The sequence below is a fragment of the Phocoena sinus genome, chromosome 2 (genome assembly GCF_008692025.1).
Source record: "Phocoena sinus isolate mPhoSin1 chromosome 2, mPhoSin1.pri, whole genome shotgun sequence".
NCBI lineage: Eukaryota > Metazoa > Chordata > Mammalia > Artiodactyla > Phocoenidae > Phocoena > Phocoena sinus.
Genome location: NC_045764.1, coordinates 25,217,261 through 25,239,262, shown reverse-complemented (window position 1 = coordinate 25,239,262; position 22,002 = coordinate 25,217,261). Strand labels below are relative to the sequence as shown.

Below are 22,002 nucleotides of genomic sequence, written 5' to 3'. Positions count from 1 at the left end.
GTACATAATATATCAGCGCAGTAGCACCTGTATGTAATTTACAACTAAAGACGTATCTTATTGGGGGGTAGTGATTTGTGATCAGAGAAGTTGGGAGGCCACTGCTCAGAGAAATGATGACACAGCAGGGAGAGAACAGTGCTTTGCAAACTTGAATGCACGTGACTCATTGGAGATGCAGTTGAAATGCAAATTTGTGTTCAATTGGTCTGGGCTGGAGTTCCCCCTTCTGCAGTTGGAGGGTTGACTCAGAAGGAGTGAAATGGTGTTTCTCCCCTCCCCCCCCCCGTTTTTTTTTTTGCCACAGTATCCATTCATCGCGTGTCTTAGTCATAGAGTGTAACCTGGAAGCCAGCAGGGGGTCAGGAACAGATATTCTGGAACCTCCTCCCCAGAATGTCCCAGCCTTACCCCTGGCGCTGCATGGAAGTCCCTGTGTGGTGAATATCATAGAGGTCCTGGCATCTGTTCCCATCAGGGATGTGTCATTGCCCTGGGTCATATGACGTTGCTTTGCTTGGTCCAGATGGCCCTAACCCTCTGCAGTGCAGAGGGAGAGGAGGGGGAGGGGAGATGAGGGGGGGAGGGGGAGGGGAGGGGAGGGGGAGGGAGGAGGTGAGCGAACAGGTATGGCCCGTTAAAGCCGGCCCCCGCCCCTCCTGCCTTCTGTGAATTCCCCGCACTTCCCTTCCCTTGCCGGCCTTGTCTGGGCACTCTGAGACACAGGTGACACGGTTGGTACCTACCGCTTCTAACGTTAACTAACATTGGCAAAGCACATTTCGACACTGCTGCCTAAAAACCACAGCTCCCCGGGCCTAGAATTCCTTTTACCACTTTGTAAATGAGGAAGCTGAGGCCCTGAGTGGTCAGCCGACTCATCTAAGATTGCAGGGCTGGGCAGCAGTGGAGCAGGGCAGGCTCTTCCCGCTGCGTGCTCGCTTGTTCTTTATGTTGGAATAAAAACTTGTTTCTATTCTAGGAGCCAGTGAGAGCCAAGAGGATTGAGTTTTTGAGGACTTCAATCCTCCATTCATTCATCAGATAAGTATCTAGGATGTGTCCCGTCTTAAGTGTTCAGAATTCAGGGATGAACAAGGCAGTCCTTGGCCTTAAGGAGGGAAACAGAGGAGCAAAGATGCATCTACCAGCCTGTTGGGTGCCGTGATGGGGTCAGGTCTCTGTGCTGCTGCGGGTTCCCGTTGCCATGGAAGGAGCAGCAGAGAAGGTGAACTAGCGGAACGTTTAGGCTGAGACCTCAGGGTCTCAGCAAGATAACGGGGGGGGGGGGGGGGGGGGGGGGAGGGGGATGGCAGCAGGGGACTCAGTGTGCAGACACTGGAATTTCTCCTCAATTCGACTGAAACAGAAACGATGGTGATTAATACATTTGAAACTTAATAACGATAATCCTAATGATTTATGCTGGTTGTTATGTCTTCTTGCTAAATCAGCCTATTTACCCGCTACGGAAGGTCCCTCTTGAACGCTGCTAATATTGTTTGCTCTGAAATTTACTTTGCTGTTAATACAGCAGCTCCCTTTTCTGTTGACTAGTGTTTGCATGCTGTAGTTCCCCCATCCTTTTACTTTTAATGATGCATGTCTTCATACTTAAGCCGGATTTCTTTTCGTGGGGCTTGCTTTTTCTTTTTATCCAGTGTGGTGTGTCTCTTAAGTAGTGTTTGACCATTTGCACTTAACGTAGCTGTGAATTGTCCTCAAGCACAAGAACAGAAATGTCCCCTCCGGGAACCGAGGTGGGAGGATTTTCTTCCAGTCTGTTCTGGGCCAGAGTCTGGATTGGGTTCGACCTGCTGGCTCTAAAGAATATTTCCCCAGCATTGGGCCCCAGAGTCTGTGACCTCGGGTCTGGAGCCCATGGAGCTTGGTCTTCAGGTTTGGGAAAGGAGTTGACTGTGAACAGACAGCACAGGCCCCACCGTCCCCATCCTCACACCCGTGTCTCGCCATTTAGAAGCCCCACCTTCCCCCTTCAAACCCCTCTGGCTAGAAGAAGCCCACTTAGGAGGCTCGTAAGCCCACTTCCTCCATGAAGCCTTCCTGGGCTGCTGACTGATGTACAAAGGGGTTTGGCTGTGGAAGGCACGCACGTTCAACACCAGCCTTGTGGTGGCCCAGAGTGTGGTAAGCTTCCCCAACACAGCATGAGAAGAGTCTCTTTGAAAAGAGAATTTCTAACGCTTTCCCTGAAGCCTCAAATGTAACAGCCAGGCCTGGTTTGGCACGTCCTGAAGCAGAAGGGGTGGCCCTGGGCGTGGGAAAAGTGGACATCCCCCGCTGTGTCTGCAGCATCCGAATGGAAGGTTGCTCTCCAGGTAAACATCTGAATGCCCTGTTGATGCATCCGGTCACCACTCAGCGTCCTTGTGGTTCAAACACTAAATTCTCAGACCCCTAACGAGACCCGGCAGTCAGTGGGTTGGGAGACATAAGAGGCTTGGTTTCCGACAAGGACCAGGAACACATGGCAGGTGATGGGTCACCAGGACCTGGGCACTGAGGACCAGAGTGATTTACCAGCCCCCCAAGGCCAGACAGCACCTGGGAAGCAGCAGCAGGACAAGATCCTCCACCTCCAGGAGTGCTGGAGCACGTCTGCCCTGTCGCTCCCCAGGAAAGGCCCCTCCATGATGAGCCTGTCTTCACGACCTGCTCAGTCACCAAGGCCCGTTATTCAGGCCTCCCCGGACCCCCTCACACACTCTTCCAACTGGGGACGTCCTCCTCTCTCACCCCTGTGCTCCCCCTTCCCGCACTTGACACTTCAGATTTCCCCTCACAACACTTCCTCCACGAAGCCTTCCCAGACTGCTTGTGGAAGAATTGAGCGTTCTCCTCGCTCCTTCCACCAGGCCCTCACGCACTTCTGTAACAGTCACTGCTTGTGTTCGTGTCTGTGTCCGCAGCGGCCCGTGGAAGGTGGATGTGAGATTCCGTAGCCTCCGCGTTCCCAGGGCTGAGTGCATCTAAACTGGAGGGAGAGCTTGTCAAGAAGGCTGTGCGTGCTGTCGGCGTCTTGTGTGTGTCTAGTCCGTCAGCGTATACTTTCAGCACCCACGTTCTGGGGGGCTGTGCTGCCCGCTGTGTTGGATGCAGAGAGAACATTCAGGCTCTGAACACACACGTACAACACAGATCCACGCGTGTGAAAAGGTGCAGACAGGATGCCAGTGTTTGATGTAGTACAGGAAATAAAAGCTCATGAGAACAGCAAGGGAGAGATGCTAAGAGACACGGAGAACATGTAGGGATTGGACAGAAAGGAGGAAAGGGATTTCCGGAGGGTTGCTCTGCAGAAAAGCAGAGACAGGCGGGGGGGAGGGGTGGGGTGGGGGGGGTGAAGGGGGTGGGGGAGGGCATGTCTGGGGGAAGAAGCAGATCTCTGGCCCAAGTGGAGGAGGCGCAGGGGAGAGAGGCCCCTGCAGAGGACCTGCAGTGAAGACTGAGGAGGTTGGAAGTGGTCTTAGGGGAAGTAGGGAGCCAGTGATAGTTCCTGAGCAGGGGGAAGGACAGAGCTGAAGTACCGTTTTAGGAGATGAGTGTGTGAGCGGTGTGTATGTTGGACTGGAATAGGGAGGCTGGGGGAGGAGATGGGAAGTGACGACCTGTGGTCTCAGGAGCTTCGAGGGCTTACATCTGACAGGAGACAGTAGGAAAGGAGAACACAGATCACTTGTATGAGTGACCTTACGTAAAATAGGGTCTGGTGACTAATTAGCCGTGGGGATTGGAGGGGCCTGGAGGAACAGGTTATGGTCAGAGGAGGGACCAGGGATCACCAGTTGGGCTTCTAACCTCCCTGAGCCTCAGTTTCCTTGTCTGTACACTCAGGGAGCTGGGACCTGGTGACTCATCCTGGTCTCCTGGCACACGCCTGCTGTTTACATCGTTTCACTGACCAGGCCTGTTTACCGGAAGCCCAGCCCTCCCTGATCTCTTCCCGTCTGGCCGCATCACCTACTTTTCCCACTCATCCAGCATGGGGCTTCTCAGAAGAGTCCCAGCAACCCCAGCACCTGGCCTGGTCTTGGCCCGGCTGTCCAGGCAGGGTGTCCCCAGGTGCAGCTCAGGTTCCGTCAAGTGAGGGTGGCCCCAGCCCGGGCTGACCTCCTGGGCCTGCTGCCTGGAGCTGCCCGAGGCCCCGGCCAAGGAGGCTGAGATGGAACCCAGCTATCAGGCACATGGTCATCCCTGCCCCGGACCGTGGGGACTGGCCGGCGAGGCCGGAACTGAGCGCGTTTGGTATGGCGGGACGAAGGGCGGGTGTGAGGCCACCTGGCGCTCCGTGGGGCCCAGGGGCTCCGAGTTCCCAGTCTGCAGGCTTTGTGGGTGATGCCCGGACCTGGGGTCCTGGCGAGCCTCATGCATGGGCCTGTTTGGTTTTTTTCAGTGGAGATGAATCGGACCCAGCGTCTCTCCTCGGACACCAGCATCACCTCTTCTCGGGTTCCCGCGCATGAGGGAAATCTCTCTTTTTCATAGGGAGAAGCAGGAGGCCGCTGTTGAAGTGGTGATAAATTACTGACAGATTGTGAAACGTTGTCTCAGTCTTGCTCTGCGCCCTCTGTCCTTTTTCTCTGCAGTTTCAGGCTCTTTCAGGGGCAGATTGCCAGGTGTCATGGTCAAAATCCCAATGCATCGAGCACTTAGTTCGTGCAGGTGTCGTCCTGGATGTTTGCGTGCGCACATTCAAGCTTAAGGAGTGAGATCCTAGCATCCTCAGCCCCGTTTCACAGAGGGTGTCGCTGGGCATGGGGAGGGATAGAGCCCAGAGTGATGGCCACTCCCTGTGTCACTGGAGCTGGAACGTGACCAGGAAGTTTGGCTCCGGAGCCCTTACCCAGGAAACGGCGTTGCTCCATTAAAGTCACTGTGGAGGAAGGAGAAAGAAAAACCAAACAAACCAGAAAGGGCTTTAATGTGGAAACACAGATATACATCTCATTGTGTTCAGAAGAGGAGGCAATCCAAATGGTCAGGAAGCAATGAAAAGTGACTCCATCTCCCTAGTCATCTAGGAAATCAAATTAAAGCCACCATCAGACCCTTGAACAATGTAGGGTTTAGGGGTGCTGACACCCCCCAACCCCCCCAACACACACATAGTTGAGAATCCACCTACTGCTATCTCTGCCTCAAAAACAGAGGAATTGATAAATGACTCACCCAAGGGCAGGAAGCTGACACAGTTTGGAGCGAATCAGGACTCAAACCTTTGTTCTTTTGATTCCACGTATCATGATCTCTAAGTGCCACAAATGTTTCCCCACCCTTAGTTAATTTAAGGGTCTGTAAAATGAAAACACAGGTACTCTCTTTATTGAAAAAACTCCACATAAAAGTGGACCCACACGGTTCAAACACATATTGTTCAAGGGTCAACTGTCTGTCCCTGTTTCAGCCAGGATGGCTAAAAAGAAAGAGACCCAAGTATTGAGGAGACTAGAGTGACAGGAACGCTCGTCTGGAGGTGAAAATTGCTATCATCATTTTGGAAAATGCTTTGGCAATATTTACTGAACTGTGGTCCAGCAGCTCCAGTCCTCGGTGTAGACCCACAGGAATCGTTTATGTGCCCAGACGTGCAAGAACGTTCCCAGCGGCATTATCACAAGAGCCCCCCAGTGGAAACCATTCAGCGTTCCAGCAACACGGAGAAAGAAATTGTGGTGCATCGTGCAATGGAACAGTGATAACGAAGGAACCACGGCTGTAAGAGGCGACACGAAAGAATCTCACGGGCACAGCGTCGAGGGCATAAAGCCAGACCCAGGAGAACAGTAATGTGCTGCTCTGCTGACGTAGCGCTTGAACCAAACAGACTAATCCATTATCGTAAGTGGGTGGTGACCGGCAAGGGCACGGGGCTCCCGGGGTTTTGGGAAGTGACCTAGCTCTTGCGCGGGCGATGGTTACGCAGGCGGGTTCACCTGGAGCTTTATCGAGGGGTGCATTTTTGTACGTATGTTACAAAAATGAGAATGAGATGTTGATTTTAAAAATGGCTTGGGGGATTGGAAACCTGGGTTCTAGCTGCCGCCAACTTGTGAGTGCCTCGGGCCAGCCACCTCCCTCTGGATCCACTTTTCTGGGAAGTTGATGGCCCGGACTAGGTGGTTTGCAGATCTCTCAGGGCCGCAGAACCATCTCTAAACAAAACCTCACCTGAAGTCTAAGTACATGAAACAGATTGAGTGGGTTGGGAAGAAATCGGGGATGAAATCAGGACGGGAGATGCAGGTGCTATCTGGCCAGGGCTGGGGAAAGCAGATGGGAGCCCCCTGACTGCGTGCTCTTGGGGGCTTTCCGAGCTGGGCTTCCTGGGCTGGGAGCAACTCTGAGGCCTCCTATGACTCCGGTGTGCAGCACTAAGAGCGCCTGCAGGGAGCCACCCCAGCGCTTGTGGTTCTGCAGTGGCTTCTTACGGGATACACTTCTGAGCTCTACAGTCAGCCCGAACCCTCCGGGTTCGGGCTAACTGCTTTGCTCTGTCTCCCAGTGGACAGAAATTCAGCCGCTACCTGGTGACTGACATGCAGCCATTCACATCTTTGTATGAATTCCTCATACCAGATCCTCTTTCCCCTACACATAAAAGACTTCAGTAAAACCCAGTTAATGGGAAGCTTTGGATGCAGGCATGGGGTGGAGATTGTTTGGGGAGTGTAGAAAACTCTGGGAGGTGGAGTGCATCACAGAGAGCTCTGGGCACCTGCAGGGGTGCACGTGAGGGTGGATGTGAGAAGTGGGGCTGGTGTGAAGACCCCAAACACGGGAGGGGCCAACGTACGGAGAAGCTCCCGTCGGACTTGGAAGCCGCCTGGGTAATAATGGGAAACGTGAGGCATCGAACACCAGTGATGCCCAGACTCAGAGAGCCCGTTTGTTTATTCAGGCCCCATTGCTTAGGCCTCTGTGGGCACACGCTGCCCAGCACAGCACCACCCACTGGTCCGGATGTTTATGGCACACCTACTGGGGGCTGGGCTTCGTTCGTCCCAAGGCTTCATTAGCGGCAGAAAGAAACAAACAAAAATCTCTGCCCTCATGGAGGAGATGAGACAGTAAATAGGATAACACGCACGTTAATGGTGATAAGTGCGCGGGGGGGGGGGGGGGGGGGGGGGGAATAAAACAGGAAAGAGGGGTGTGAAGCGTCGGGGGGGATGTGTGTGTGTGCTAAATCATAGTGACGGGGCGGGGGGTGGTGGTGGTGGTGGTATCACCAAGTGACTTTGGCAGGGGGTGCGGGAGGGGAGGAGGGGGCCTGTCACGTGGACAGAGAGCTCCTCCCCAACACAGGGGCCTTTGGTGATTGCTCTGGAATGCAGTCAGGTGTTATTTCTCCTGGGGGCAGGGCGTGGGCATCTTTGCCTTGAATTTGTCTGCTGGATCAAGGGATTTATTGCTTTTGGAGCAATTCCAGGCCTCACAGGGCAGGGCACGTGGGGAAGTGTCTGAGGCCCCCTGCGTGTGTTTGGCCCCTACTTGCCTCTTCTGCCCCAGAGGGTACCCTGCGCTTCTGCTTCTGCACATTGGGCTGGTGGGATTTGATGTAGGACTTTGGTCACTGCTGGCACCACTTTTTTTTTTTTTTTTTTTTTGCGCTACGCAGGCCTCTCACTGTTGTGGCCTCTCCCGTTGCGGAGCACAGGCTCCGGACACGCAGGCTCAGCGGCCATGGCTCACGGGCTCAGCCGCTCCGCGGCATGTGGGATCTTCCCAGACCGGGGCACGAACCCGTGTCCCCTGCATCGGCAGGCGGACTCTCAACCACTGCGCCACCAGGGAAGCCCCACTTTTGAAACAAACTGCCTTGGGAAATGGTCTCTAGTCCCAGTTTCCTCCTCCCTACTCTGGTGACCAATGTGGAAGGCTTCTCCACCACTCCGGGTCCTGGGACAAGTTATTTAATCTCTCTGAGATTGCATCCTTATCTCCAGAATAGCAATAGTTCCTACCCGGTTGGGTAGTTCTAAGGATGAGAGATAATCTCTTTTAAGTACTTAACACGATGCCTGGTACATTCAATAAAAGGGAGCTGTGATGAATTTATTGGCTAGGAATTAAAGTAGCTAATACTTCCTGGGCTCTATTTTCTACCCTGTTTTACCAGTGAAGAAACTGGGGCACAGAGAGGTTAAGTTCTTGGTCCAAGGTCACACAGCTGGTAAGTGGTGAATTTGAACCCAGGCAGTCTGGTTCCCACCAGCGAAGAGCAAGAGATGAAGGTGAAGCAGGCAAAAGCTTGAACTTGTAGGACCCTATGCTGCTCTTGAGCTCTTTCTCCGAGTCCCTTACTCTGTGCTGGGAGCTTTCTGATCATTTATCAACTAACAGTTTGTTCCCTTTGGTGCTGAAAGGCCACATCTACAAGCAGAAAGATTGGGGCATGGGGAGGAGACCCCCAGCTGGAGGAATTTTCCTGTCCCTCCTTCCTCTGCTCTGGGGTGTCACCATCAGTTCGGGTCCTCAGAGGATGGTGTGGAGGCCCAGGAAGGCAACGGGCAGAAGGTGGGGGAAGAGAAGGAACCCATCCCCCTGAGTTCTACCTGTCGGAGGCTGGGTTTTTGAATGGTGAGGAAGCTGGCGCCCCAGGAGCCCGAGGTGGACAGGAATCCTGTTGTCTGAGCGGGTAGGTACGGGAGACACCAACAGAGGTGTGCATGGGAGCTGGACTCAGCCAAGGCAGACAGCGGTGCTGGCGCTGGAACCCAGTGCTCCTGCCAGTTTGGTGAGTTGTGAGCTGACCTCTGAGCCCGCTGAGTGACAATGAGGCATGTGACTAGCTCCAGATGGGGAGTGCCCTTTAACAGGCGTAGAGTGAGATCAATCTAAGTGACAGGTGCGACTGCACGGGAATGATTGGGCTCTCAGCACTCAGCCATTCAAAGTTACCAGCTTTTAGAAATGTCTGGAATTAGCGCTATTTTGAACGAACGAATGAATGAATGAGTGAGTGAATGATGTATATGTAAGTCAGTGTGGACTCCAGGGCAACAGGCAGTCCAAAGGCATTCAGACCGAGGGAAAAACATAGTACTATTTTTTTTCCCCTAAGGATAACGATAATACAGGCTTACTGTAGGAAGGGCAGGAAAGTACAACGAAAGAAAGGCATCACCCGTGTTTCCCTAACATAGAGGTAGCTGTTGTTATCACTTCTGGGAATTTCCTACTTTTTTCCAAAAAGTTGATCATGGGATGTATGCAGTTTGTACTCTGACTGCCTTACTTTTAAGAATTCAAACTTAAGATGGTCTACTCGGTTTATTTGTTCTCCAGAAAATGGCAAATTGTTGAATGTGTCCCTAAAACTAAGGCACATCCTAATCATATGATATAGAGGCTGACCCTTGAACAGGCGTTTCTACACCCATGCACGTTCACCACAGCCAAAAGGGGGAAGCAGCCAAGGTGCCCATCGACGGATGAATGCATTAATCCACACAGTGGGATAATACTCGGCCTTTGTGGAAGAAAGGACTTTGTGACACGCGCTGCAGCACGTGTGAACTCTGAGGACATCACGCTAAGAGAAATGGGACAGTCACGAGAGGGCAAATACATGGATTCCACCTCTCTGGGGAATTCAGAGACAGGAAGTAGAATGCAGGTTACCAGGGCCAATGGAGAGGGGGAAGGGGACTTATCCTTTAGTGAGTGAGAGTTTCAGTTTGGGAAGATGGAAATTTCTGGAGGTGGATGGTGGTGATGGTTGTACCGCACGTGGATGTACTCAGTGCCACTGGACTGAACGCTTAGGAATGGTGAAATTGGTACGTTGTAGGTTACATATATTTCACCAGAAAGAAACAAAACAGGGCAAAAGAGTTGGAGCCGTGGAGCCTGGCTTCCAGCCGTGGTGTCTCTGCTCTGGTGACTCTTCGTCCCCCTCCTCCCCACGGCTGCCTCTCTAACCCCTGACCCGTCCTCTGGGAAGTGCGAGTCTGTGCATCACACACAAGAAGAGGGGAGGAGGAGGGGCAGGTAGCGGAGGGGAGCCCGGCACACACTTGGGGCAGCTTGGAATCCTGACACCACCTCTGGGAGAAGCAGGGCCTCCCAGATCACAGGCCCGATGCCTCCCACGGGCTGGCTCTCCGCCCACTCCTGTTCCTCCAGGCTGCAGACATGGAGCCTGGCTCGGTGGCCCGTGGAGGCCAGTGGAGGAGGCGGCGAGTTGGCCCCAGGCTCTCCCTGGTTCAGCTGGACGATGCCCAAGTGTGGGTGAAGTTTGTCATCCAGTCCAGGGTCTGGGGCCAGGGTCAGGAGGGCAGAGTGCCGACTCTCTGCCAAACAGTGCAACCCCATTGCCGGTGCCCCAGGGACCCCACTTGCTCCACGGCAGGGTCAGCTGGAGTGTCCGTCTGTCCCTGTGGACCCACCCTGTTGGCCTCAAAAAGTGGACATGGACGAGCCCTGCAGGGTCTGAAGCAGCAGAGCCCGGCGTGCACACGTGTACACGCAAACACACACGCATGCACCCAGGCCCATCCCTAGGTGACTTAGTCTTTACCTGCCACCCCAGCTGCCCTCATGGGGGGTGGGGAGGGGACTCCCAGTGATTCTTCTCGTCTCCGTTGGGTGAACGGACCTCGTGGGTAAATGACCTTTCGGGGGACTTTTCTAGCCTAGCAAAGCAGGTAGAAGGGAATCTTCTCTGGAAACTACCTAGTAGTTGAGTATCCTAAGAATTTATCCAGCCTTCTTTGAGAAGGTCAACGCAGTTCTTCATTCTCAAAAGCAAAACAAAACAAACAAGAACAAGTTTCGAGGCTGGTAAGTGGCTGGTCATAAGGCATGGAAAAGAAAAGCCTGCAGGGCTTCCCTGGTGGCTCAGTGGTTGAGAGTCCGCCTGCCGATGCAGGGGACACGGGTTCGTGTCCCGGTCCGGGAAGATCCCACGTGCCGCGAAGCGGCTGGGCCCGTGAGCCATGGCCGCTGACCCTGCGCGTCCGGAGCCTGTGCTCCGCAACGGGAGAGGCCACAACGGTGAGAGGCCCGCGTACCGCAAAAAAGAATAAAAACAAAAACAAGAAAAGGCTGCAGGTGTAGCGGGCACACCGACTCCGAGAGGTTCACTTATTCTAGGTTTTTTGGCTCACAGATCTCTCCAAAACACCAACAAACTCCATGGCGATTGTGTCTACTAGTTGCTTCCCATGCAGATATGTCTTGTTTCCTGAACAAGATATAAAGCATTTGTAGTCAGATGCCACGAACTTCTCCCAATCCTGTGGCCCCAGCCTGAAGCTCGGCATAGGGCTGGTTAGGTGTGGTGCAAATTAGGATCTTGATTTGGCTAGACACAGTGATCACTTGAGAGGCTCTTAGGAAACTGCAAAGCCTAAATCCTGCCCAGCAGTTCTGACCGAATGGGTCTAGCATGGGGTTTACACATCGGATGTTTGGAAAATGTTCTCTGAATGGTTCTCATGTGTCCCTGATGCTGAAAACCAGTGATCTGTATCATGGTTCAGGTTAAGTAATCAGTTTTGCATATTCACTCGTTTTTTTTTCCCCCCCTAGATTATCCAGCCTATCAGCCTGGGATCTCAAGTTATTGAAACCCAGAACAAAACAAACCTGACTGAAATAGCCAGGAGGCTAAGGCCTGGCTTTCCATGAGGCTCAGTGGAAGAAACGCGTGGGTGACCAGGTCGTGCCCCAGAGGGTTTCCTGCTGAAGTTGCTTCACTTCAGCAACTCTTATCGGCCCATGAGGTCTTCCAGTTCTCTCCGTACATCCTCATTTGATCTCTCATTGCTTTGGGAGGATTATGGAAATGACTGCTGTTTTAACCCACAGTCCATTTACAAGGCATCCCGGGCCAGGCTATTTCTGCAGGGAGCTCATCCCATCCACGTGACCTGGAGGCTGTAGCATCTGCCAAGACCCATAAGTTTCTTCTCCTTTTGGTGCCTTTTCTCCAACCTCCAGCATGGGGCTCTTGAGTTCCCTTGTCAAAAAAAAAAAAAAAAAAAAGAAGGTAATCAGAAGACACCCGTATTTATAGTTGCTAATATGCTAGTCATTTACTGTATCCCTTGTTTTTGTTAAAGTGTTATTTAACCCAAATTTGCACTGGAGGTCAGACTGAGAAATGAGAGCCTTTGTCTTCCTCCAGGAAAACTGTTTGGATCAGCAAGTAGGTGAGAAGGGGCAGTGAGGGCTGCCAACCTAAGCCTCCCTCCCCGGGGAGTTAAACCTCAGGGGCCTCTTCCTTTGGGTGACATGGGGGGCTCCCGGTGGCCCCTCCTGCCTGAGGGTCACCAGCAGACCTCCAGCCCAGACCCGCCATCCTTCCCGTTTTCTTGCCCCCATTAACCAGTTTCACCCACACATATATATTTCTTTTAAAAGGGTTTCATTTCAGGAGGCCGATGGGGCGCAGTGGTTAACGGCAACAACTGTTAACTTTGCGGCAGGCACATCTGGATTTGAATCCCTGTCGTGTGAGCTGGTGCAGGATTTCTACCTCTCAACCTGGATTTCCTTCTCTGAAAACTAGTGACACCATTACTTACCTGATTGCATTGTTGAGAAAATATATGTAAAACTTGAGCATAGAGCTTGGCCCAGATTTAGTGATTGATAAATGGTAGCTATTTTAATAATGATTACTATTATGGTTATCAAATAGTTGTTATAGTATTCTAGTCATTATAAAATATCTTAAAATACATTCACAAAATGAAAATCACCTATAATTCAACCACCTAGATCTATCATTTCTGATCTATAGACACATCCAATATATTCTAGAAAGTTGAGATTCCACCAGCATTACTTTTTTTTTCCCCCGTTGCGGAGCAGAGGCTCCGGACGCGCGCAGGCTCAGTGGCCATGGCTCACGGGCCCAGCCGCTCTGCGGCGTGTGGGATCCTCCCGGACCGGGGCACGAACCCGCGTCCCCTGCATCGGCAGGTGGACTCTGAACTGCTGCGCCACCAGGGAAGCCCCAGCGTTACTTTTTTTTGTTTTGCAGTACGCGGGCCTCTCACTGTTGTGGCCTCTCCCGTTGCGGAGCACAGGCTCCGGACGCGCAGGCTCAGCGGCCACGGCTCACGGGCCCAGCCGCTCCGCGGCATGTGGGATCTTCCCGGACCGGGGCATGAACCCGTGTCCCCTGCATCGGCAGGTGGACTCTCAACCACTGCGCCACCAGGGAAGCCCGCCAGCATTACTTTTTAAAAAAAATTTATTGCAGTATTGGTATAGTTGATTTACAATGTTGTATTAATTTCTGCTGTACAGCAAAGTGACTCATTTATACATATATATATTCGTTTTCATATTCTTTTCTGTATGGTTTATCACAGGATATTGAATATAGTTCCCTGTGCTATACAGTAGGACCTTGTTGTTTAGCCATTCTATATGTAACAGTTTGCATCTGCCAACCCCAAACTCCCATTCCGTTCCTCCCCCACCCCTTTCCCCTTTGGCAACCACAAGTCTGTTCTCTGTATCCCACCAGCGTTATCTTATGTGTAATTTCCTTGTCGCCATATTCTGCTATCAGCAGTACAACTCATATATGGCACGTGACAGTGTCCAAAAGACGCACTCACCGCGGCAGTGACACCATCTGGGTCCAGTGACTTCTGTGTCTCTGGCTTTTATCCTTTTCCTCCTTATTCCCTGGTGATGAGTTTCTGACCACTCACTGTGGAGCTGGGTCATCATATTGGGTCCCCTGCATTGGCTCTTCGTCTATGGGGGTGTTTTCTACTTGATTTGTGCACCCAAAGGACGCCCTTGGAGCCGGTGCTCTGCCTCCCTCTTGTTCCGAGTGAGTAGGGTTCTCCCTGCACACCTCTGCCTGGCAGCCTTGTGCCTCCGCTTCCTTCTGGGTGTGGGTGTCTTTCCAGCTCCAGAAGCAGCGATCTGGGGGGGCCCAGGCCAGGACGCTTAGTGGCTCGGGCCAGTTTCCTAAAGACCAAAGCAAAGAGAGAATCCCCCTCAGCAGGCAGACATGAAGGGGCTCAGGGATCCCCCCGGAAGAGACCAGCCCCTGGAAGCAGATGTAGGCCACGAGAGGCCAGTCCTGAGCCCACCCACCACGTGCAGGGCCTCGGGATCTGTACCTGATGTGCTATCTCTTCAGCTTAAGGGCTTGGATGCCGGTTAAGTCAAGGACCATGGGAGGGGCTATGCTTTAAGCCACCCAGCAATCATTGATAATCTAATGGGGATGGGGTGCAGATTCTTTTCTGGAAGAAAGCTTGATAAGGATGAAGAGAACAGACCACAAAAACTGGCCAACTGAGGGGGCGAGGAGGGCGGTGGAGGAAGGCCAGGGCCTCAAATGTGGTCCCTCTGGTCCCGTCCTTCTTCCCTCTGGTGTGGCTGGACAAGTGCTCGGTCTGGGAGCTGAGGCAAGTCACTCTGTGGGGCTCAGGCCTCACCCAGTTATACTAGATCAATAGTTCCTTCCTCCTTTATTACAAAAACCCCGGAACCCTTTCCACAGTGATGTAAGGTCTCGCTGACTCTCCTGCAAGAGCAGGAGCCCTGTCCAAGTTTTCTGGGGTGGCTCCAGTGAAGCTGTTGGGGTCTTCCCTTGCTTTCAGGGATGCAAAGAGGCCAAAATCAAAAGTTTTTTTTTTTTGTTCTGGTGGTGTTTTTGGTGGTATATAAAAAGAGAAATGACTTTACGTGAAACTCTTTTGTTCTCGACTATATTATTAACATAATAATTGTGTATGAAGTCTGTATTAGAATCTTGATGATTCTCATGATACATCGACCAGTTAGGAATGCTTTTGTCTAGAACTCACAGAATTCCTGACCACCAGTAGCTTAAACCTAAAGGATGTTCTTTATTGTTTTCCATCGAGAACGGGTCAGATGGTCACAGCCAGACCTGCCAGGGGGAGTGGCTTGCGGATGGGACGGGAGGCAGCTTACCCTGAAATTGGGGATTTCCGCCTCCCCCATCTGCCCAAGCGAGGTTCAGGCAGCCGGGGAGAAACGGAGGGGCTGCAGGGCGGGCAGTGGGCCACGTCTCCACATCCACTGAAACAGATCTTCAGCTTTTGGTATTTTACAGCTAACACATGCTATTTGATTTACTTTGGTTATGGAAGGGAAACATGAATTTTCGACAGGTGAGTTCAAGAATGGCATTGTAGGGACTTCCCTGGTGATCTAGTGGTCAGGATTCGGCACTTTCACTTCTGAGGGCGTGGGTTCCATCGCTGGTCCCGGAACTAAGATCCCGCAAGCCACTCAGCGTGGCCAAAAAAAAAGGCATTGCACGACGGTACCCGTTCGGGTTGGAGACGGGACATATAAACCTCATTGGTCTCGTCTGAGTGCAAAGCTTAATAGCTTTCCCCACTCTTTTTGTGATAAAAGACTATGTCTCCTGAGAGGGGTTTGTTGAAAAACTGTGTTATCCGTAAAGGATGCTATGGCAGAGACTGCGAGCATTCCCCCAACATCCACGGGCCCCCCTTTCTGAGCAGCAGAATCCTGGGCATTTGGTCCAGATAAAAGACTGAGTTTCCCTCCTGACTTTGTGGCCAGTGTGGAAACCACGTTCTGGCCAGTGAGGTGACGGGGAGGAGTTCCAAGACTTCTGCAGAGTGTTTTTGGTTTTGATTTTTTAAAATATTTACTTACTTATTTGGTTGCACCAGGTCTTAGTTGTGGCAGGCAGGCTCCTTAGTTGTGGCATGCAAACTCTTAGTTGTGGCATGCATGTGGCATCTAGTTCCCTGACCGGGGACCAAACCCGGGCCCCCTGCATTGGGAGCACAGAGTCTTAACCACTGCGCACCAGGGAAGTCCCCTGCAGAGTGTTTTAAAAGTAAAAAGCCAAGCATCCTTTATGCCAGTATATTTTGCTCTACATAACTTTATAATATTTAAATAGTGTAATATGTACAACATAGCGTATGTTACACTGTTTAATATAGTGTAATACATATGACATGGCTTATGTTACACCATTTAAAATATAGTAAATGAGGAGAGAAATGCTAGGCAACTATTCTAGGCTGCTTCTCTACAAATTACCTGTTTCCTGTGTGGCAGGACTTTTTTTTTTTTTTTTTGGCCAAGCCACGTGGCTTGTGGGATCTTAGTTTCCTGAGCAGGGATCAAACCCAGGCCCTTGGCAGTGAAAGCTCGGAGTCCTAACCACTGGACCGCCAGGGAATTCCCATGTGGCAGGTCTTTTGTTGCCAACAAGTGAAAAGTTAAATTAAATGTAATGGCCATTATACATTATCTTTCAACATTAGGTTTTGAAATATGAGAGATGCCGTGATTTGATCAGATGCGTGCAAATTCCAACCCTGAGGAAGAGCCTCTTGAAGTAAATGTGCAGAATTACTACCATTTTAGGTGCTCCATGAACTTAAAATTCTTTTACTACCATTTTAGGTGCTTCATGAACTTAAAATTTTTTTTGAGTTTTGTTTTTTGTTTTGAAATAATTTCAGACTTACAGGAAAGTTGCAAAAATAGCACAAAGCCTTCCAAGATAGCCTTTATCCAGATTTTGCAAATGTTAACATTTACCCTATTTGATTTCTGCTTCTCCCTTTTTCTCTCTCTTTCCCTCACTCCTCTGCCTGTCTGTCTCTCTCTACATCCATCCATCCATCCGTCCATCCATCCATCCACCCTACCCACCCTAGGTGTGCCATGTAAGTGGAATCATACGGTATTTGTTCTTTTATGACTGGTTTATTTCACTCAACATAATAATGTCCCCACAGTTCATGCATGTTGTAGCAGACGTCAGAATTTCCTTCCTTTTTACAGGCTGAATAATATTCCACTGCAGATAGACCATGTTCTGTGTATCCATTCATCTGTGGATGGACATTTGGGTTGTTTCCACCTCTTGGCTACCGTGAATAATGCTGTTTTGAACATGGGTGTGCAAGTAACTCCTCGGGATCCAGGCCGTTTATTTCTTAGAATATCCCCCTATCTGGGTTTGTTTGTTGCTTCTTTATGATTAGATCCAGCCTCTACATTTTTGGCAGGAACATCCGGGGAGTAGTGCCGTGTCCTTGGGGTAGGTCTTTGTGTGGTAGGTCTTAGTCTTATTCCTGCCCATGTTCACTTTGATCCCTTGTGTAGGATGGCGTCTGCCAGCTTCCTCTACTGTGAGGTTTCTATTCCTCCTCTGTAATTAATAAGTGTCTTGTGGGGAGATACTCTGAGATGCTGCAAATATCCCATTTCTTGTCAAACTTTCAGCCACTACGATGACTCTTATCTGAACTAATTATTACCAAGTACTGCCTTACAAATTCATCAAGTAAGTGCTTTTACACTTACTTGTTGGCATTCTGTGTAGAGATGCTTTTTCATCTCCTGCACCCATTCATTCATTCGTTTTATTTACAGGTGAATGGATTTGGGGATTCTCATTTTACTCAGGGTTATAACCTATTACTATTATTCATTTTGTTGCCCAACTTGTACCAGATTTGACCCGTGGAATGCCTTAAAGTAGGCCTTCGTGTCTTTTTTGACATCTCCTTATCATTTTCTCATGAAGTCACATGTCAACATCAATGATTCTTGTGGTTCCCATCTTTACACAGTCATCCATACAGGGTATACATCAAATACCAAATAACTGAGACTAAATTCGTCTAAAGCTGTACCATGGCCAAACCCCTCAGAGCGGCTGCTGGTAATTCATCGGAGCGATAAGCCAGCCAAGCATCCTAACTTCTGTGAACACCGTACACACTCGGATGCTCTCAAGCTGTTTTATTTGGGGCGTGTGTGTTGGTTGGGTCCTCGGGGAAGCAGACAGGAGTCAGAAGTGCAAGAGATTTATTGGGGGTAGTGCTTGTGAAAAATAAAGGGAGAGGGTTGCAGGCCTGATACCTGTGAACGGCGAGCTGGGGTGGGGGGGTGCAGGAAAAGGTGGAGGGCATCTCTGAGAAGTCTCTGCCAGCCCCGGTGGGGAGCTTCAGTGCAGAGCTTGCCCATTGTGGGCAGAAACAGCCAGGCCCTGGTGCCCTGCTGGGCTCAGTCCTTACCTGGGAGCTGCCGGGAGGGGCATGGCCTGGGCTCCGAGGCCACCACGGATCCTGAAGTGCTGTGGCTGGAGACTCATTTAACTGCACCCCTCATAGCTGATGAGCAAGTTCTTTCTTAAAGGGAGACCGGAGGGGCATACCTCTAAGGCTGCCATAGGAAAAATATTTAAAGATTGTGTTTGTTGATTCAAACTTGAGAAATCTGAAACAGAACTAATTTCTACACGGGGGTGAACATCCTCTTGGGGTCCCACACGTTTGTCATTCCCTGAGATTTCAGTCATCACTAGATGGGAAACGCTGGTCTAGGTGTCTAACTCCGTTCTCGTCTGGGGTTTCGAGCTGGCGTCTCTGATTGGTTCAGAGGGGCCGTAATGGTCTCCGTTGCCCCAACGGGTGACTGGAAAGAATGAGTCGTCAGCCGGGATCACCGGAGGGCTATTGTCTTCCAAGGGGCTTGTCAGAGTAATGTTCCACCCAATCTGTGGCTCCTGGCCCCTTGGCTACCCAGGCTGATCAGATGTGTGATTAAATCCTGGGTCAGCAGCTTAGTGTTGTGGTTCACGATTCACTTAGTATCGTGGTTCTAGACTTAAAGACTTTACAACGGAAAAGGACCACTGAGATCATGAGGTCGTTCCACACTTCAGGTGTACAGAAGTGCCCTGCCCCAAATCACCAAGTTGATGAGCTGGGCCGGGGGCTCACAATGGGGCAGGCACTGTGTCATCGTTCTGTCCCATCATGGTCCCCCGTAGCCTCCAGCCCGCAATCGGGCTTCCGCTCCCGGGAGCAACACAGTGCAAGTCAGCTCCCCTGTATTGGTACCTGTTTATCATTTTATCTCATCATCTTGTTCTTTATCTCACATCTAGTTCTTTAGCTGTTCCTCACAGAGTGGTTTCCAGATGGTTGGGGCCTTCTGATTGCCTTCCTCTGGACGTGTCTGAATTTGTTACCGTTCCCTTAAAAGGCGTCTCCCAGAACCGGACACGTGCGCAGCGTGGTCTCAGCACGGCGATTACAGACCACCCGCCCCTCTAACTTGAACGCTAGGCATAAGCACGGCCCAGCTGCTGTAGGCTTTCCAACATCTACTCAGTGCTGTTTTATAAAACCTGCATTTAAACTTTTTTTTGGCTTGACTTGGCTCTATTTTTAGAATGTTTTCCACCGGGAGAAGGAAGAAGTCCAAGGGGGAACAGAGAGGGGAAAGGATGTCAGCTCTGATTTGGCAATTGCAGAGCTGCACGCGCCATGGGGCGTAAGCAGACTTGCGACACAGCCTGCTCCCCACTTTCTCAACCTCGGCTCCTGGTGCATCGCCCTGGGCGCTCACCACACGGCAGAAGGTGGCTGCTTGTCAGTTCTGTCCTCACCAGGGTCCTGGGTCGGGAACCTCGGTTGTTTTGACTTCGGCTCTTCTCCGTGTGTGTGTGTGTGTGTGTGTGTGTGTGTTGAGGAAACGAAGCGCTGGAGACCAGGTCGTGTGTGTGTGTGTGTGTGTGTGTGTGTGTGTGTGTGTGTGTTGAGGAAACCAAGGGCTGGAGACCAGGTGGTGGAGCCTCGAGGAGAAGAAGTCTACTAACACGCCTCAGCCACCACCTCGGGGTGGGCCTGGATGATTCAGAAAATGCTACTCTTCATGTATGTGTTGAGTACTGGAGCGTTTGCATGAGCACTCTTAGTGGTACCTGATTTGACCCCCTTCCCCACCTCGCAAGGTGCACAGGCAGTGAGTATCCTGATTTTCCAGATGAGCCAGCTGCTCACCAGGGCGAGTGGCTCTCTGTCTCTCTCTGAGCCCTGGGGTTCCCTGAGAGGTCACGGAGGCTACTTCCAGCCCATGATGTGAGCCATATAGCATCACTGCAAATACATTCTTCCTTCATCCAACATACTGAAGATGTCCCATGTGCCTGACATGATGGCAGGCTCTGGTGATACACAGATGAATAGCTGTCTGTGTTTTAAGTGCTTATAGTCTAGTAATTGCAACCCAGTTTCTATTTGCATTTCATTGAGAGCAATTAGAATCCTTGGAGAAGTGGAGGAGATGCTTCCAGACCATCTAGAGGGCTCATGGGCAGAGGAGGGAACTTTCCAGAGAGGGCAATCCCGTGACCTGGTACAGACAGGGTCAGGGCGGGGTCCAGGCTCCCAGCCCTAGCCCACACCCCTCCCCACCCTGCAGTCTCTTCCGTGCCCCCCACTCCCGCTGAATAAGCTTTGGAGACCAGACAGGGCTGGTTTGCATAGTTGAGGATCCAAACCTGGGTTATCCATAGGTTCCCCAGAATTGCTTTTTGCCAGTCATTTCAAGAGCCTGGCTGTGGTATTAGCAGTAAGTGTTATGGTGTCAGTCAGCATTCACTCCTCCCTAGAACCTGATTCCTTTCACATCATGGGGCCTGTCCACTCTTGCTCTGCTGTGTGCCGTGGAAGGCTGTGTTCATGCTGCTTTAAAGCCTAGGAGTGGGCTTCTGAGCCTGAAGAGTGCCTGTCTCATGGGGACACGACAGCTGCTCACACAGGTTGGAGGGTGGGCATCTGCCCTGGAGGAGGGGGCAGGTGGCAGAGAGAGAATTGAGGAAAGTTGCAGGAAGGGACATTTGTCTGTCTGGCCAGCAGCCCATCTAATAATAGAATGACTAGGCTGAAGCCACAGGTTCAAGCTGAGGCTTTGCGGGAGGGCCGTCAGATTTCTAGACTGGGGTTTCTAGATGCGGTGTGGAAATAGCCTAGGGAGCATGCAGGGTGTGGAGGGCGGGGAGGTAAGCTGTTCCCGCAGCAGAAGGAGGTGCCAGGTGCGGGCGGTGGAGCGGCTGGGAGCTTGACCCTCTCTCCTGGCTCCACCTTTGCCTCAGCCATGGCTAACCTGCAAGTCTGAAAATCATCCTTTAGCCGGGAGATTGTTTAGCTAAAAACTGGGGTTCTGCTGCTAAGGATGATGGGAAGTGTGGCTACTGGGGTGAGTGACGGCTAATTTTATGTGTCAACCTGACTGGGCCAAGGGGTGCCCAGGTAGCTGGTAAAACATGATTTCTGGGTGTGTGTGCGTGGATGTTTCTGGAGAGACTGCCTCTGATTCAGTGGACTGAGTAAAGCATATGGTCCTCCCCAAAGTGGTGTGCACCATCCTGTCTGGTGAGGGCCTGGATGGAACAGAAGCATGGAGGAAGGGTGAACTCGCTCTCTCGGCATGAGTTGGGGTGTCCATCCTCTTCTGTCCTTGGACATCGGACCTCGGAGCTCCTGGTTATCGGGCCTTCAGGTTCTGAGTGAATCCCACCTGATTTCCTGGGTCTCCAGCCTGCAGACGGCAGATAGTGGGACCTCTTAGCCTCCAAAACCATGTAATGAGTTTCCTTTTGTACATACATACATATTTCTCAGGAGAACCCTGACTATTACAGGAAGTAATGGAACCTCCCAGCTATGTGATGGATTTCACTGAGCAGGGTGGAGTGGGGAAGGAATTGGGGAACCTGTTTTCTAGCTTAGATGCCACCACCTGGCTGAGAGTTCAGGGAGAGCTGCAGGTTCTGGAGAAAGCTGAAGGCTCGCTTTGCACAGAGCTCTTGGCTACAGAATCATGATCCCACTGTGTGCCAGGGCTCTGCTGTGCACTCTTCTGACGAAAACCCCATTGTATATAGGTGGGCATTGTCCCCAACGCCTTGTCGAGCAAAGCCACTCTGGTACAGCAGGTCACACCCGCCTGATGTGAAACGAACACGATGTGAAATGATTTTGTTCGGTCTCCTCCCCTCTCCTCCTTCCCCACCCCTTGTGTGGCTGATGACGAGGGGCCTGGGTTAAGGAGCAAAGTGCGGGAAGGCTGCCAGTCGGCAGGTGCAGACCGGGCTGTGGATGCAGAGGTCTGGGCTGACCGTGTCTTTTCTGGTTTTCTCCGGTCTCTCGAATTTGCTTTTTCCTGGTCTTTCTAGCATCC

At 51.4% G+C, this 22,002-nt stretch overlaps 1 protein-coding gene across 3 annotated transcripts in view; it reads left to right on the top strand.

Annotated features, from left to right (window-relative positions):
* PFKFB3 (6-phosphofructo-2-kinase/fructose-2,6-biphosphatase 3) overlaps nt 1-22,002 on the top strand; it is an 83,662-nt gene that overhangs the window by 25,375 nt on the left and 36,285 nt on the right. Inside the window, exon 1 of one of the 3 annotated variants that reach the window (XM_032619719.1) lies at nt 1,121-1,228. The exons of the other annotated variants lie outside the window; for them this stretch is intronic. Within the exon in view, the coding sequence (XP_032475610.1) occupies nt 1,168-1,228 (61 nt within the window). The 5' untranslated portion in view covers nt 1,121-1,167. Of the gene's footprint in view, nt 1-1,120; nt 1,229-22,002 lie in introns of those variants that run through there. 3 annotated transcript variants of the gene reach the window in all.